Here is a 12,829-nt window from a genome sequence, read left to right as displayed (position 1 = left end):
GCTCAGTCTGGAGAAGATTTGGGTGAGTCCTTATAACAGTCTTCCAATACCTAAAGGCATCTAAAAGAGATATATAAAGGGACTTTTTACAAGGACATTTGGAGATAGGGGAGAATGGCTTTAAACTGTAAGAGGGGAGATTTAGATTAGGTATTAGAAACAAATTCTTTACAATGAGGGTGATGAGGCACTGGAACAGGTTGCCCAGAGAAGCTGTGACTACCCCATCCCTGGCAGTGTTCGAGGCCAGGCTGGATGGGGTTTTGAGCAACCTGGTCTAGCGGAAGGTGTCCCTGCCTGTGGAAGGGGGTTGGAACTAAATGAGCTTTAAGGTCCTTTACAACCCAAACCATTCTATGATTCTATGATTTGGGATGAAGAAACTTCTAGTAATTTTGAAGGACTTAGTTTAATGTACATGCCCATAAACATATGCAGAACTACTACCCAAGTTCAGACATGGCTTGTCAATATTAAAGGTAAACACTATGACCAATTCTTATACTTGGTTGCATTCCTATGGGTACTGCTGTTTTGTAACAACTATATTATGTGAAAGAAAGCCTTTCTCTCAGTTAACTTACACTAAGATATAGGAAATCCCTAGGAATCTTGATCATCAGACTAGTACATGGTGTAGAAAAAACCCAGTTAACGCAAAAACAGTTGAACATCTGATCAAAGATTATCAATGGTGCAAAGGAAAAAAAAAGGCATAGGAAGTAAAGATTAAACCATTTTTCTGATAATTTTAACCTTCTCCCCACCAGTATCCCCATTTTGCAAGTGCAATGGTATGAACTTATTTTGCTTACTGCTATTGGCCTTATCGGTGAATCTTTTTCACATCCCTCAGTGTTTGTATAAAAAATTAGGTAAAGGGTCCTCATATGAATGGAATTATTTTCTCCACTGGTTACATGAAGTGCTGCCTTACACCAGTCAATGTACATGCATGAGTCAAATCTACATAGCATGTAGAACTGCATTCAGCATTGTGCCAGCTGGGAAGCTAACAGCTATCAATGCTATATGGCCCTTATGTCTTATCATGTGATTCACCTTAACCAGCACACCAAGACCACAAAGTAGCCTGTTAATTAGAATTGTTAGATGCATATTTTAAGGCCTCTGGCTATCATCCCAACCTCTTTCATGTACTGGCAAAGTCATGCAATCACTGAGAGAGATGGGGCAAAAGTATCAAAATCAGGCTGCAAATGGTTTATTAACAATCAAATGACAAGAGCTTACAGTGCTAAAAAATGCTGCTTTCACTTCTGAGTACCACATGTCAGAAGAGACACAGATAAACTTGAAACAGTTTAAAGCTGAATTACAATAAGGAATAAGTGGTTTGTAAAAAAGAAAAAAAACAAACCCCCAAAAAACCCAAAGAGTTGACAGCTAGATAGTTTTAATGTGAAGGAAAAAGGGAGAAGAGATAGCCATATTAGATTTGATAACTGTTTTTGGATGATTCAGGTATTGCTTAATCCCTTGCCAACTCACAGAAGGATTATCTGTATGTGCCTTTAAAGACTACTTCCAACACAGTGATTCTATTGCAACCATCTTGACCCTGTTGTAGCAAGCATGATAAAATTACCCATTGAAGGAGGCTCATAAAGAGGTGTATCATTTAGTTGCTTTGTTTCTATAAATTGAATACTTTTTTTCCCATTACAGTGCCATGCATTTACATCTTTGAGATGATGTACTATTGTGTTGTGGGGACAAGGTTCAGCTGAATCCTCAGCTACTACCAATAAAACATGAAACGTCATCACACGAAACAATGGCAAACACACATGGAAAGGAAGCATAATTAAACTAAGACAGCTAATGCATGAGACAGCTACAAGCGTCATTTTTTAGTTAAAAGCACAAAGAGTATTTCAAGAAAAGCGCATTCAGAAATAATTAAAATATTTTTTTCTTTTTGACTTTCCAGTAACTCTGTGCTCTCCTTTATACAGTAACAAAAAGCAGCAAAAGAGATTTTATTGTAACCTTAAAAGTCACCTGATTCATAAAAAACAGTATGGCTCATTATCATGGTCTCATCAAATGGGTCAAACTAAATTCAAACACTTGTTAATACCCCTATTGCTTGTTAATATCTATTTCATGAATAATGAGATATTCATAATAACTACAAAAAGATAACACATCTTCACACATACTCTTTACAGAAAAATTGCTGAAGAAAAACAATGAGAAGATCTCAGGATTCAGACTGTGAATGACAGATATTCAAATGAAACAGGTTGCCTGTAAGTCAGACAGAATATTGGCATCCTTCATTATGCCCACATAATTCCATTATTTTGATAAAACACTGAAACATCATATCCAAATGTAATGCCTACACTCTGAATTTGTACACTGTTACAGTAAAATGAAGATGTAAGGCACACTTATAACGCATTAAAAGACATATCTATGAATTACACTCCATGGCGTTTACAGATACTTCTTGAGGATATGGAGAATTGACATTTTATATTTTGTTTGCCCTCAGCTAATCTGCTTATGTATCCTCTTTTACAATTTATGTATATCACTGAGGAAAACAAGAGTCTAGCAAACATTTGCTTTATAGGTGATGATCTGAATGGTCATATTCATACATTTAATTTCTTTAAATGCCATGTCACTTCATATGCCAGCAGTGACTGTCTAAGCAGCACATTTATTTTCTTTGTATGGCTTATGTTTATGCAACTTAATGCTTCTGTTGTTGTCAATGAAGATGTCTCACCAGTAGGCTGATGGGTACACTTCACAGTATTCCAGATTCATACAGTGCAATGTTTTCACAACATAGAGCACTATGGAATCACTGTATGAATCCAAGAATTCCTACCTCTCTTGTGGTTTGCAACTTGAACAGAAGAAACAGTTGACATAGCTAATTTGGGAGCAACTGGATAGGTAATAAAATGAACAGTAAATTAGAAAAGGTATCATGTAGGAACAAATCAAAATATTAAAATAAACTTCTTTTAAACTAACTTAACAATGGATATTGTTTTGTAAGGAAAGGGTGAAAGTTAGGGAAAATTAATTATGTACTATCAACTTGAATCATTTGACCTGTAATATCCAAGGTAAAGAAAGGGAATGTAATTCACTCCTACACACTTTGGCAGCTTTGTGTTTGAGTTTATTTGATGGTTTCTCCCAGTCCATGGCCAATGAGTATATGATAATCAGAGTGGTTGCCAAAGGGTTTTATTAAAGTCATATGTATATTTATTCTGGCCTAATAGCATCAACAAGGAAAACACAATAAAATAATATTAGGTATAGGCAGATTTCTGTAGTTATTCTCTTCATACACTATCCTTGACTGAAGGATTTATTCTACAATAAACATTAAACACTAACAATACGTTGCAAACACAAAAACTGAATAGAAATGCTTCTAAGTTTGTGTTTTGTGCTCACTAACAAAACATCAAAACTAAGTTTATTAAACCTCTTATTTTCACAGAAGAAACACTAAACAATTTTGTTCCTTCAAGACATATTTTGCAACGGAGTTAAGCCTTAGATCAGAAGAAGAAGAATTAAGCTATGAAATCCTTTAGATATGCTAAGTATAATTTCTTTGGGCATATTTTGATTTAAAATTTCTGTGAGTAATGTTGGCTAATCTTTACAGAGAACAGAGGAGCAGAGATCAATCTGGTTTTTTTTTTTTTTTTTTTGTTTAAGGACCATATGTAAAAGCTTGGAAAATATAACATGGTCTAAATTAAGTTATTGGAATGCTAAGTACCATCAGGATTTATTTAATTCAAAATATATGTGAATAAAGCAAACTAAAATACGTTGCTAATACTTATAGAAAGCACAGATCAATTAGTATTTTCTATTTTGCTGGGCACATAAACTCCCACATATAACATGGTAGATTTTATACACGTGTGTGTATGTTTTGATCATTGTGAACAATGGATTTAACTGCAACCTTTCCAATACAATTCTCCAACAGATTCCCAATGCATCTTGTCCAGTCTAGTAGCTATTTTCTAGATCACCCTTTCATTAATTTTATTCTTCATATGTATGTGTTATAGTATAGAAAGGACTCCCCTTGAACAGACAAAGCAAGCCATATGCCAGATTTCTGAAGCGATTTTTTGGGGGGACTATGGGCAGTAAATGAGAACAAAAGGGAATTATTTTTTTATGATGAACAATCATTTTGAAATGTGGAGTATAGCTGACTGCAACTTCGAATAACAAAGAATCTTACTTTCATTAGTCACCTTAAAAAGTTGTTCTATCTCATTCAGTGCTAATCATCATGCCATAGTCTGAGTGATTTTTTTTGTGTGGCACCCTTTGTAGAGAACTCAGTCTATCCTGCAGAGAACTTGCTTGTATTGTGGATGGCACATAAACTGAGAATGCTCCTCAGCTCACTTGGGAATACAAGACATTAAAACTGGGTTTGATGAAGACAATGGCAATCTTTCTCATGCAAAAATCTCAAAACTTACTGAAAATATAGACTGTGCTGTCTGAACAAGTCTAACATTATCTAGGGCTTTCTTTATCAGTTTCTTGAATCTGTGTGTCTACTTTCCCAGACTTTTGGCAGTAATGTACATAATCTGAGTGTTGGAAGACTCCTTTTTCAGGTGAGGTTTGGTTTATGGTTTTTTTTTTTCTCACAGGGTAGCATTACTTAGCAATAGAAGAAAAATGAGTTGGATTATCATTGTTACTACTTTTGCCAACATGTGGGTCTCCTTGAAAGCAATTTCAGTAATTTTAGACCACTCGGAATTTTACAGCATCCTACCTTGGTTTGGTTTAGAAACCTCAAGGGAAGAAATATTCGGCCATATCCTATCAAACTTGGGAGGATCTGCATGCATCAGGAAAAATCAGGTTTTGTTATTTACATCTGTGATATTGTTCTAAACAGGCAAGCACATGGACAAAGACATAGATTACAAACATCCATTACTGGACTAGTCTAGGTTGCATTTGAACAGTACGTGACTCCACAGTGAACGAGAAAACAAGCAATTGATGATTCCCAAAACACCGAATGTACATAAAATACTTTGCATAACAATTTATCCCCTGTGGTTAAAAATATTTTTTTTTTTCATGATAAGAAGATATCCTAGACCAATATATATGGTTCTAACACTAGGAACAAAACAATAATATATTCTGTTAAATCTGCTCTACAGAGATAAAATGACAGTATCAGACAAACATGGATTTCTTACCAAAGAGACATATCTTATCATAACATCCTGTCTTAGTACTCTTTTGAGTGAATTACATTTCTGTTATCAGAGGAATGTATTTACCAGTAGAGTGGGCCTTTTCTTTTGCTCTCATGCTTTCCTGTGTTGCATCTATTAACTGTCACCTCTGCTAACATATTTTACAGCTTGATTTTGTAAGAACATGAAATGTCTACATTTCTTAAAAGCCCAACATGATGTGTTACTTGCATGAAGCATTTTATGTCTCAGAGAAGGAATTAGCTGTGACTTTCTACAGCTTCATCTCCTTTGGTGAATGTTTTTGGGGGCTGGGGTAGTGGGGAGTGATAGCCCTTAGCAGAATGCTGCTGGGTGTTGTAGCTGAGAGTAAATTAAGGGTATGTGAGCTGTGGGAGAAGGAAAGAAAACTTTCCCCTGAGACCAGATCTGGGAAATGGTATTTATATTCTCTGTATTGCTCTGTCATAATCTTTTTTCTGTTTCCATCTGCCTAGCTTTGAACATCAAAAGGACAAGGGGCAATGGGTGTAAACTGGAGCATAGGAGGTTCCATGTGAACATCAGGAAAAACTTTACTGTGAGAGTGACAGAGTACTGGAATAGGTTGCCCGGGAGCGTTGTGGAGTCTCCTACGTTGGAGATATTCAAGGCCCGCCTGGACAAGTTCCTGTGTGATGTACTCTAGGTTACCCTGCTGTTGCAGGGGGGTTGGACTAGATGATCTTCTGAGGTCCCTTCCAACCCTTGGGATTATGTGATTCTGTGATCAGATTTGGACCACAAGTTCTGTGAGTACTGCAGTGGTTGTGTTCTTTCTGAGCTGAACGGAATTTCCCTAATGATCACATCAGCATACATAGTGGTGATATTAGTGGGGAGAGAGATATTTCTTCATCTCTACCTACAAGGAATTCAGCTGGGAATTGAGTAGATTACATTTGTCATAACTTGGTCAGCATCAAGGGTCTGGGCTGAAGAAGGTGTGTTTTACTGTTAAATCCATCTTAGTGGAAGGCCTGCAGGGAAGTGATGACAAAAAGATTGGGACTTTAAACATTTGATGTCGATGGGGGACATCCCATAGTATCTTCTGACCCATTTGTCAAGGGTGAAGAGAAACTGTTTGGTTTGGACTGTCTGTTCCAAAAGTTTTTCCACATAGAGAACAATTCAAGGAAACAACCATGACCTGCACTGTGTCATTTAGTGTTAAATAGTCTTCTGCAACTGAATATGCAAAGCTGTGATATACTCGTGTCGTATTCTTGATCTTTTTTGCTATTTTCTATTTTTTTTTTGCTAACAATCAAGAAAATGGAAAAGCTGAGTCAATCTGTCAGATTCTCCAGCAGCCTATGTATTGATTAAAAATAATATGTCTCTACTGGTCAGATCCACCAATTCACACACATAGGAAGTGCTAACACAGTAGTTTGAATGTACAACAAAATGGATCTAAAAGCTGTACTTAGTGAGCTGGCATGATAACCGTAGCCCACTGAAAGACTAATTTCAAACACGTGAAATACCACCTTCCTCCTTCTTCTCCTGCTGAAACACTGACTGGTTATGTTAAAAAGTTTCAAGCACACACAGCCAATTACTCACACAGTGAATTCACTGTTAAAATTTTGGTCAATTTAGGATAAACTAGGCTTGACTTAAATATTTTAAAGGGGTTGGACATTAGAGAAGGCATATAAAAATTAGTAGGCATAAAAGGAAAAACAGTATTGATCACATTGTCCTGCTTTCCCCTGGGTCTTTTTCTCTTTTAGCTGTTGTGCAACATCAGGGTTCTTGCAGAAAACCTGTTGTAAATACCATGTGAACACCTACTACAAAAAATCACATGCATAATGATCTAGGTATTACCAGAAGTAAAAGAAATAGTGTCAAAGCTTTATAACGCCTTAGAACTAAACCTCTGGAATATTCTGTCATTTAATAAACTGTAGGTCCTATATATGAAATTGGATTTTTTACATACTCTGTTTCATATATTAATATAATATTAATATATATAATAATATAATCAGTAATATTTAATATATTATCTTATTCTGATGATTTCCCCTAATAATCTCTTGTCCAAATAAAGTAATTCCTTGTATGACAGAAAAATCAGAGTTGCATATTTCTTAGTAATCCTATAAATGCTACAGATTGGTGCTTATTTTAACAAACTTACCTAAAATTGAGGTTGTGACTTACTGCAAAATCATTAAAAATTCCCTAACATGTTAAATTTGATTATATTGAGCTGAGTTTTTAATGGGCACCCAAAACAATAAAAAGCATTTTTATAGTGCCTAAAGATTACCAATTGAGTATTATTACTAGTGATTTTGCTAGCTATTAGTGATAACCATTTTAATGGGACTTGTGGTGGTCATTTTTCTCCTCCCTTTGTGCATAGCAGGATCAACTTTGAAGTTAGATGAGGTTGTTCAGGGTCATATCCAGCTGAGACCAGCTGCTGTCTTCAGTGTTTCTGGGCTGCTTGGTAATGTGGTTAATGCTCCCAGAGATTTATTGCATCTATTGTGGGCCTTTTTTTTAATCTTTGGTAAAGAGTTAATTTTTTATCTACTTAATTCATGGAATGTATTATCACCGTTACAACCAAGACTACAGGAGGTTTCATGAGAAAGACCTTCCTTCTTATCTTTGAAAATTTTGGGATTTTTTGTTTGTTTGTTTGATTTTTGTTTGTTTTTAATGGAGATTAATTTAAATTCTTTATCTTAAAAGGTATGTAAGACGTCCAAGTCAAAGAATATTGCCTGCCATTCCCACAAGTATATTGGAGCAGATGAGTCATCCTTTGAACTGGGAAGATTCATTTACCAGCTAGTTATTCTTTTATAGCAACTTGTGAAAATATTTCTAGTCCTCAATGATTACCTCTAAGGGTTTTGTGTATATAGACACTAGATAAAGACTTTAAAGCTTTTCCAGAACAGTTCTATGTCTGGACACTGTATTCTGTAACTAAAGTAATTATTTACCTGAATAATTAATGAATTTTGGTGTAGGTGTTCTCTAAGATATGCTAAGATCTACTGTAATATATTCTGGGCAAACAAGGCTACAGAAATGTGGAAAAGAGTTTCTAAAATTATGTTCTAGTGTTATTTAAAAATGAAGATACTGTAGACAGCTTTTAAGTGTAGAGGTGTGTGAGGTATATGACTGAGCAGAAAATCAGATATGACATTTTACATTTGCATTGGAAATGCATGCATTTTTAGTTACTATTGTTCCAAAGCCAATAATATGCAGAAAGTACCTACTGGGAAAAAAAAAATAATTTTACTTTGATGAAGTATGGAGAAACTGATTGCATTATAGTTATTAAATGCATGACAATTTTAATTTTTTTTTCTCTCCTCCCAGTCCTTTTTTTGGATATACAGTGTCAGAATTACTTCTGATATTGAACAAAGGAATTCTGTCTCAAATATTCATTGAAACTGCAGTCTGCACCATGGGCTACACCATGGTTTCAAACAGGGGAGATAATGCAAATGAATGAGTAGTTTCAGCCTGGTTCCAACAAGACAGCTGCACATGAAAAAAACCTGTCATGATGTTGGCAGAAATTAATCAGCACTTTGTTGGTTTCTCACTCCAACCAACTACTGAACTGGCAGTAAAATTAAAATGTATTTCCACTGAGAGGGGCTATCCTTCCTCAGGGATGAAGAACGCAGGTGATGGAGCACATGAAGAATACATTGCTGCCTGGGCATCTGTGCTCTATGGCAGATTAGTGTATTTTCATCTCCTAAACTGTTTCTTCTGACCCAGTCCACGAACTGTGCATTTGCTGAAAATGGCTAATAATGAATCAGTAAGTCTTAAATAATGCTCCCTTGAAGGGCAGACAGGGAGGGCTTGTGTTGGCAACTATCATTACTTATTTAATTTATAATAACAATAAGGAACCCTAAATGAGAGACTCTGATGAAGATGTTTTTTAACCTTCCTTCACCTTCTGTTTAAAACACAAAAAAATCACAAAAATGGTCAATGTAAGCTTAATGATTACAGTAGAAATCCATGATTCTAGTAATAGAAAACTGGAGTTTCCACTGCCCGTTGTAAACCAAAAGTAGTTGAGAGTAAATATCTATTCTAAAATACGGATGTCTGCTAAGCACAATGGAATTATGACAGTGCTTTTCGGTGTAATATTAGACAAAAATAATTAGGAAGAATTAAAAATAACGCTGTCTGAAATCAATGTCAGATTTAGTAACTGCTGGAATAATTGGGTGTGTTTTCATTGGATCATACTCCATCACTTCTTGCAAACATTACACTATTATTATTACAGCATTTCTATATTTTTAGGTCCGTTTCAATGGAAATCATGATAACCTATCTCACAGAAAATTTGCCTTTCAGCACTTTCATAACACTGCAAAATCTAACTCATCAAAAGAAAAGAAATGCTGAAAAGTTTTTTTTTTTTTTTAAATCGTCCCTTTATTTTTTTTTAAGTTACAAAAAAAAAATATAAATATTTGGCCAAGGTTAGGCAATCTTTTTTGGAGCAATGTAGGAAGTTTCATACCTGTTCCTTTGAAGAAAGGAGAATTCTGCATAAATGTGAAGATGTGGTTGTTTTATGGCAGCTCCTCAGCCATAACAGCTTTTATAACTGTTGGAAGAATTTAAATGCAATTAGTCCTTTACGTGTCCACTTGCCTTAGAGGAAAAGAAAGTGATCTTTTTAGAGGCTTAAAAAAAAAAAATAAAAAAATAAAATGATCCAGCTCTGGAGACTTTTAGATATCAGAAAAAAAAAAAACAAACCACGAATTTTGACAAATGTGTTGGCTAATTCTCAAACTAATGGGGTATGAGAAAGTATTCTTCAATTTCAAGTATTTTCACTAAGATGTTTGCATAAGTGCACAGTAAATTTAATATTTTTGGAAGGAAGTATTTAGGTACTTTCTCAGGACAAAAAAAGTAAATTATTCTGTTGATAGTTTGCAAGGGTTATTTCTTTCTACTTTGGTTGTTTTTTCCTACAAATATGCTGAAATTGGCTGCTTGACTAGGATTACTGTACAGTAATTCTCAACTGATGAAGAACAGTAAATCAAGAGCCTTTTTAAAGAATCGATGCTGATTTGGGAACCTCATTCTTCCCTTATACTCTATGAAATAAACTGAGTGCATGTTTGAGGGACAGAAAGAAAAACAGGAGAGGGAAAAACAAAGCAGTGGGTTTTTTTCCAGCTGTTTCTCTCCAACACTGATAATTAGATTTTTTAGTATCTTTGTGGATCATATCTGCTCTCTATAAACTTCCTTGAGTAACTGCAGCTAAACTTGCATATTGCAAGTGCAATGTGTTCTGCACAGGTACCATGGTATATATGGAAATGTTGATATCTCATTTTCTGTAGTGTGCTGTCACTTGATTGTTTATTACTGGTTAAAACAAAGGTAACTGTTAACTAAGTAATTTCACATATATTACAGCAAATCATAAAAGTGTTGAAAAGACTATTTGATCGATATACTGTTTTTAACTAAACCAAGATGGTGAAGGTAAACTAGGATGAAGAATGAGAAACAATACTCAACTTCCAGTGACTGAGTCTACTAGACTGGTGGGAACGGCTCTTCTTATCTGTTCAAATTGGTGGATCTGGCAAAACAAAAAGTGAAACAAAGGCTCCCCCATATGCCACCCCAAGAACCTGTCAGTGCTCCCTGGAACAGTGCCGGTAGTTTTTGACCCTGCACTAGAAATCACTCGGCAAAGAAACATTTTTTGTTCGTAGCTGAGAGTCAGCACAGGCACTCTGCTTGCTGAACTTTAAGGATGAAATTCTAGTTATACAGAAGAAAACTGGCTTTGTTGTGACTCCTACCTGGTAAATAAACTACTCATAAAGTCTTTTATTTGGAGTGATGAATTTCTTTCAGATCTAGCTTTCAAATGTGTGCATTATATCACATAGGCTACCAGTAGTTTCTTCTAGCCCAATAATGTTGTAATATAATGGAAAATCTAATTGTTAAAGTGAAAAATTCCTAGTGCTTCAAACTATTTAAATAAAAGAGGAGAAATAAATACTGTTACTGGTTGGTATTATAATCAATGACTTAGATAAGGTGATCACCATAGATTACAAGCCTGATTAACAGTATTAATTATTAAAAAATCAAATCTGGAAAAAATGGAATTAAAATGAAAACATTTTGCTATTATGTCCAAAAAAATATATATTGTCTGAAGACAATATTTAAATGTTTTAATGAGTTAAATATCCTAATGGTCTCTCAACAGCACAGCTCTCTTTGTAAAACCTGACCTCAGATAATAATAAAAAAATAGCATACAGCCTAGTTATGCATGTTTATATCCTGCTGGCATATGTGAGTGTTGCGTATAAACTGTAGTCCAGAGCTTGGCACTGTAATGGCTTTTATCCCATGGCTGTAAATTTAATGAGACAACTTCTCAGTTACTGCAAGGGGGCAAAATTAGGTCCAAAAAAGAGGGGAAAAAAAAAAAAAACCACTTGCATTTGCTCTCACAATCTTTTAAGATATATATTTACCACATTAAAATTTCACAACAAGTACATAAAACAAATAAAGCTACACTCATCCTGACATTATTTTAATTCCAGAAAAATACCTACTAGCTCTCTCAAGGTTAAGAAAACAATAAAGGAGTGCACATGCAGTATTTTTTTTTTTTAACTCTTGTGTCTTGCATTTATTATCATAAAAAAAGGTTCTCTTAACTTGAAATTGGCTATAAAGAAGAACAAAACCATGCAGGACAAAGCAGAATATACCATTTAATGATCATGACTGCATCTTGCACTTGGGTGCAGGGTCTGTCTCTAAACTCTGACTCATCTGCCACCAGCAGGCATTAAGGTGATAATCACCCACACAGAGTTATTTGCACATCATGTCTATCCTATCCTGTATCTAATTATACCCTTTATAACAAACTGTTTAGCATAATTAGTGGAGTTAGGCTTTACAGGGAAAAAGACAGAAGTTGTAGTTTAGAAGAGGCAACTTTTTGAAGGCATACATGTACAGATTAGTAACTTTGGCATTTGGTCACAATAATGGACATTTTAATGCATCGGTCTATGTAAAATCATACAATCATTATTTTAGCAAGTAAAATAATGTGGTTTTCAGGACACTTACATACTGTATGTAAGAACTGATTAAAATTATGACATGGTTTTGGGACTCATTAATTGTTAACACTTTCACCAGTATTTTTCCAGACATGGCTGAAAAATGTTGAAAGGGCCAGCACTGGGATCAAGAATGCTGGAAATCATCAGAGAATCTACTTTTCAACTGATAGACAACGGCAGGTACAAATGACCTTAATGGGAAAGCTCTGATTATTTTTTTTCTTTTTTCTACTAGATGATCAGAAAGGATGTTTACTTAATGACCACTGTTACTTTGTTCAAATTTTAATGAAGAGCTGCTTTAATACAAGATCCTTTGAGACAGGAATCTCGAAAAGGAATGGAGAATGATACATATATATGTGCGCA

The 12,829-nt window shown here is 35.0% G+C and overlaps 1 protein-coding gene across 8 annotated transcripts in view; it reads right to left on the bottom strand.

Moving 5' to 3' along the window:
- The window catches only part of NTNG1 (netrin G1), a 175,437-nt gene that overhangs the window by 37,900 nt on the left and 124,708 nt on the right, over positions 1 to 12,829 (bottom strand). For 2 of the 8 annotated variants that reach the window (XM_061345978.1, XM_061345975.1), the window contains exons 6-7: positions 4,820 to 4,885; positions 2,870 to 2,929 (exon numbers count right to left, since the gene is read on the bottom strand). The exons of 5 other annotated variants lie outside the window; for them this stretch is intronic. In XM_061345978.1, the coding sequence (XP_061201962.1) occupies positions 2,870 to 2,929; positions 4,820 to 4,885 (126 nt within the window). The remainder of the gene's footprint in view (positions 1 to 2,869; positions 2,930 to 4,819; positions 4,886 to 12,829) is intronic. One more of the 8 variants, XM_061345976.1, reaches the window with a different exon arrangement.

This window comes from Neopsephotus bourkii, unplaced genomic scaffold (assembly GCF_033783945.1).
Source record: "Neopsephotus bourkii isolate Nb327-2 ecotype Australia unplaced genomic scaffold, CSIRO-AGI_Nbou_v1 NB_250, whole genome shotgun sequence".
NCBI classification, from domain to species: domain Eukaryota; kingdom Metazoa; phylum Chordata; class Aves; order Psittaciformes; family Psittacidae; genus Neopsephotus; species Neopsephotus bourkii.
Note: the sequence above shows the minus strand (reverse complement) of the source record. Positions and strands in the feature narration are given on the sequence as shown.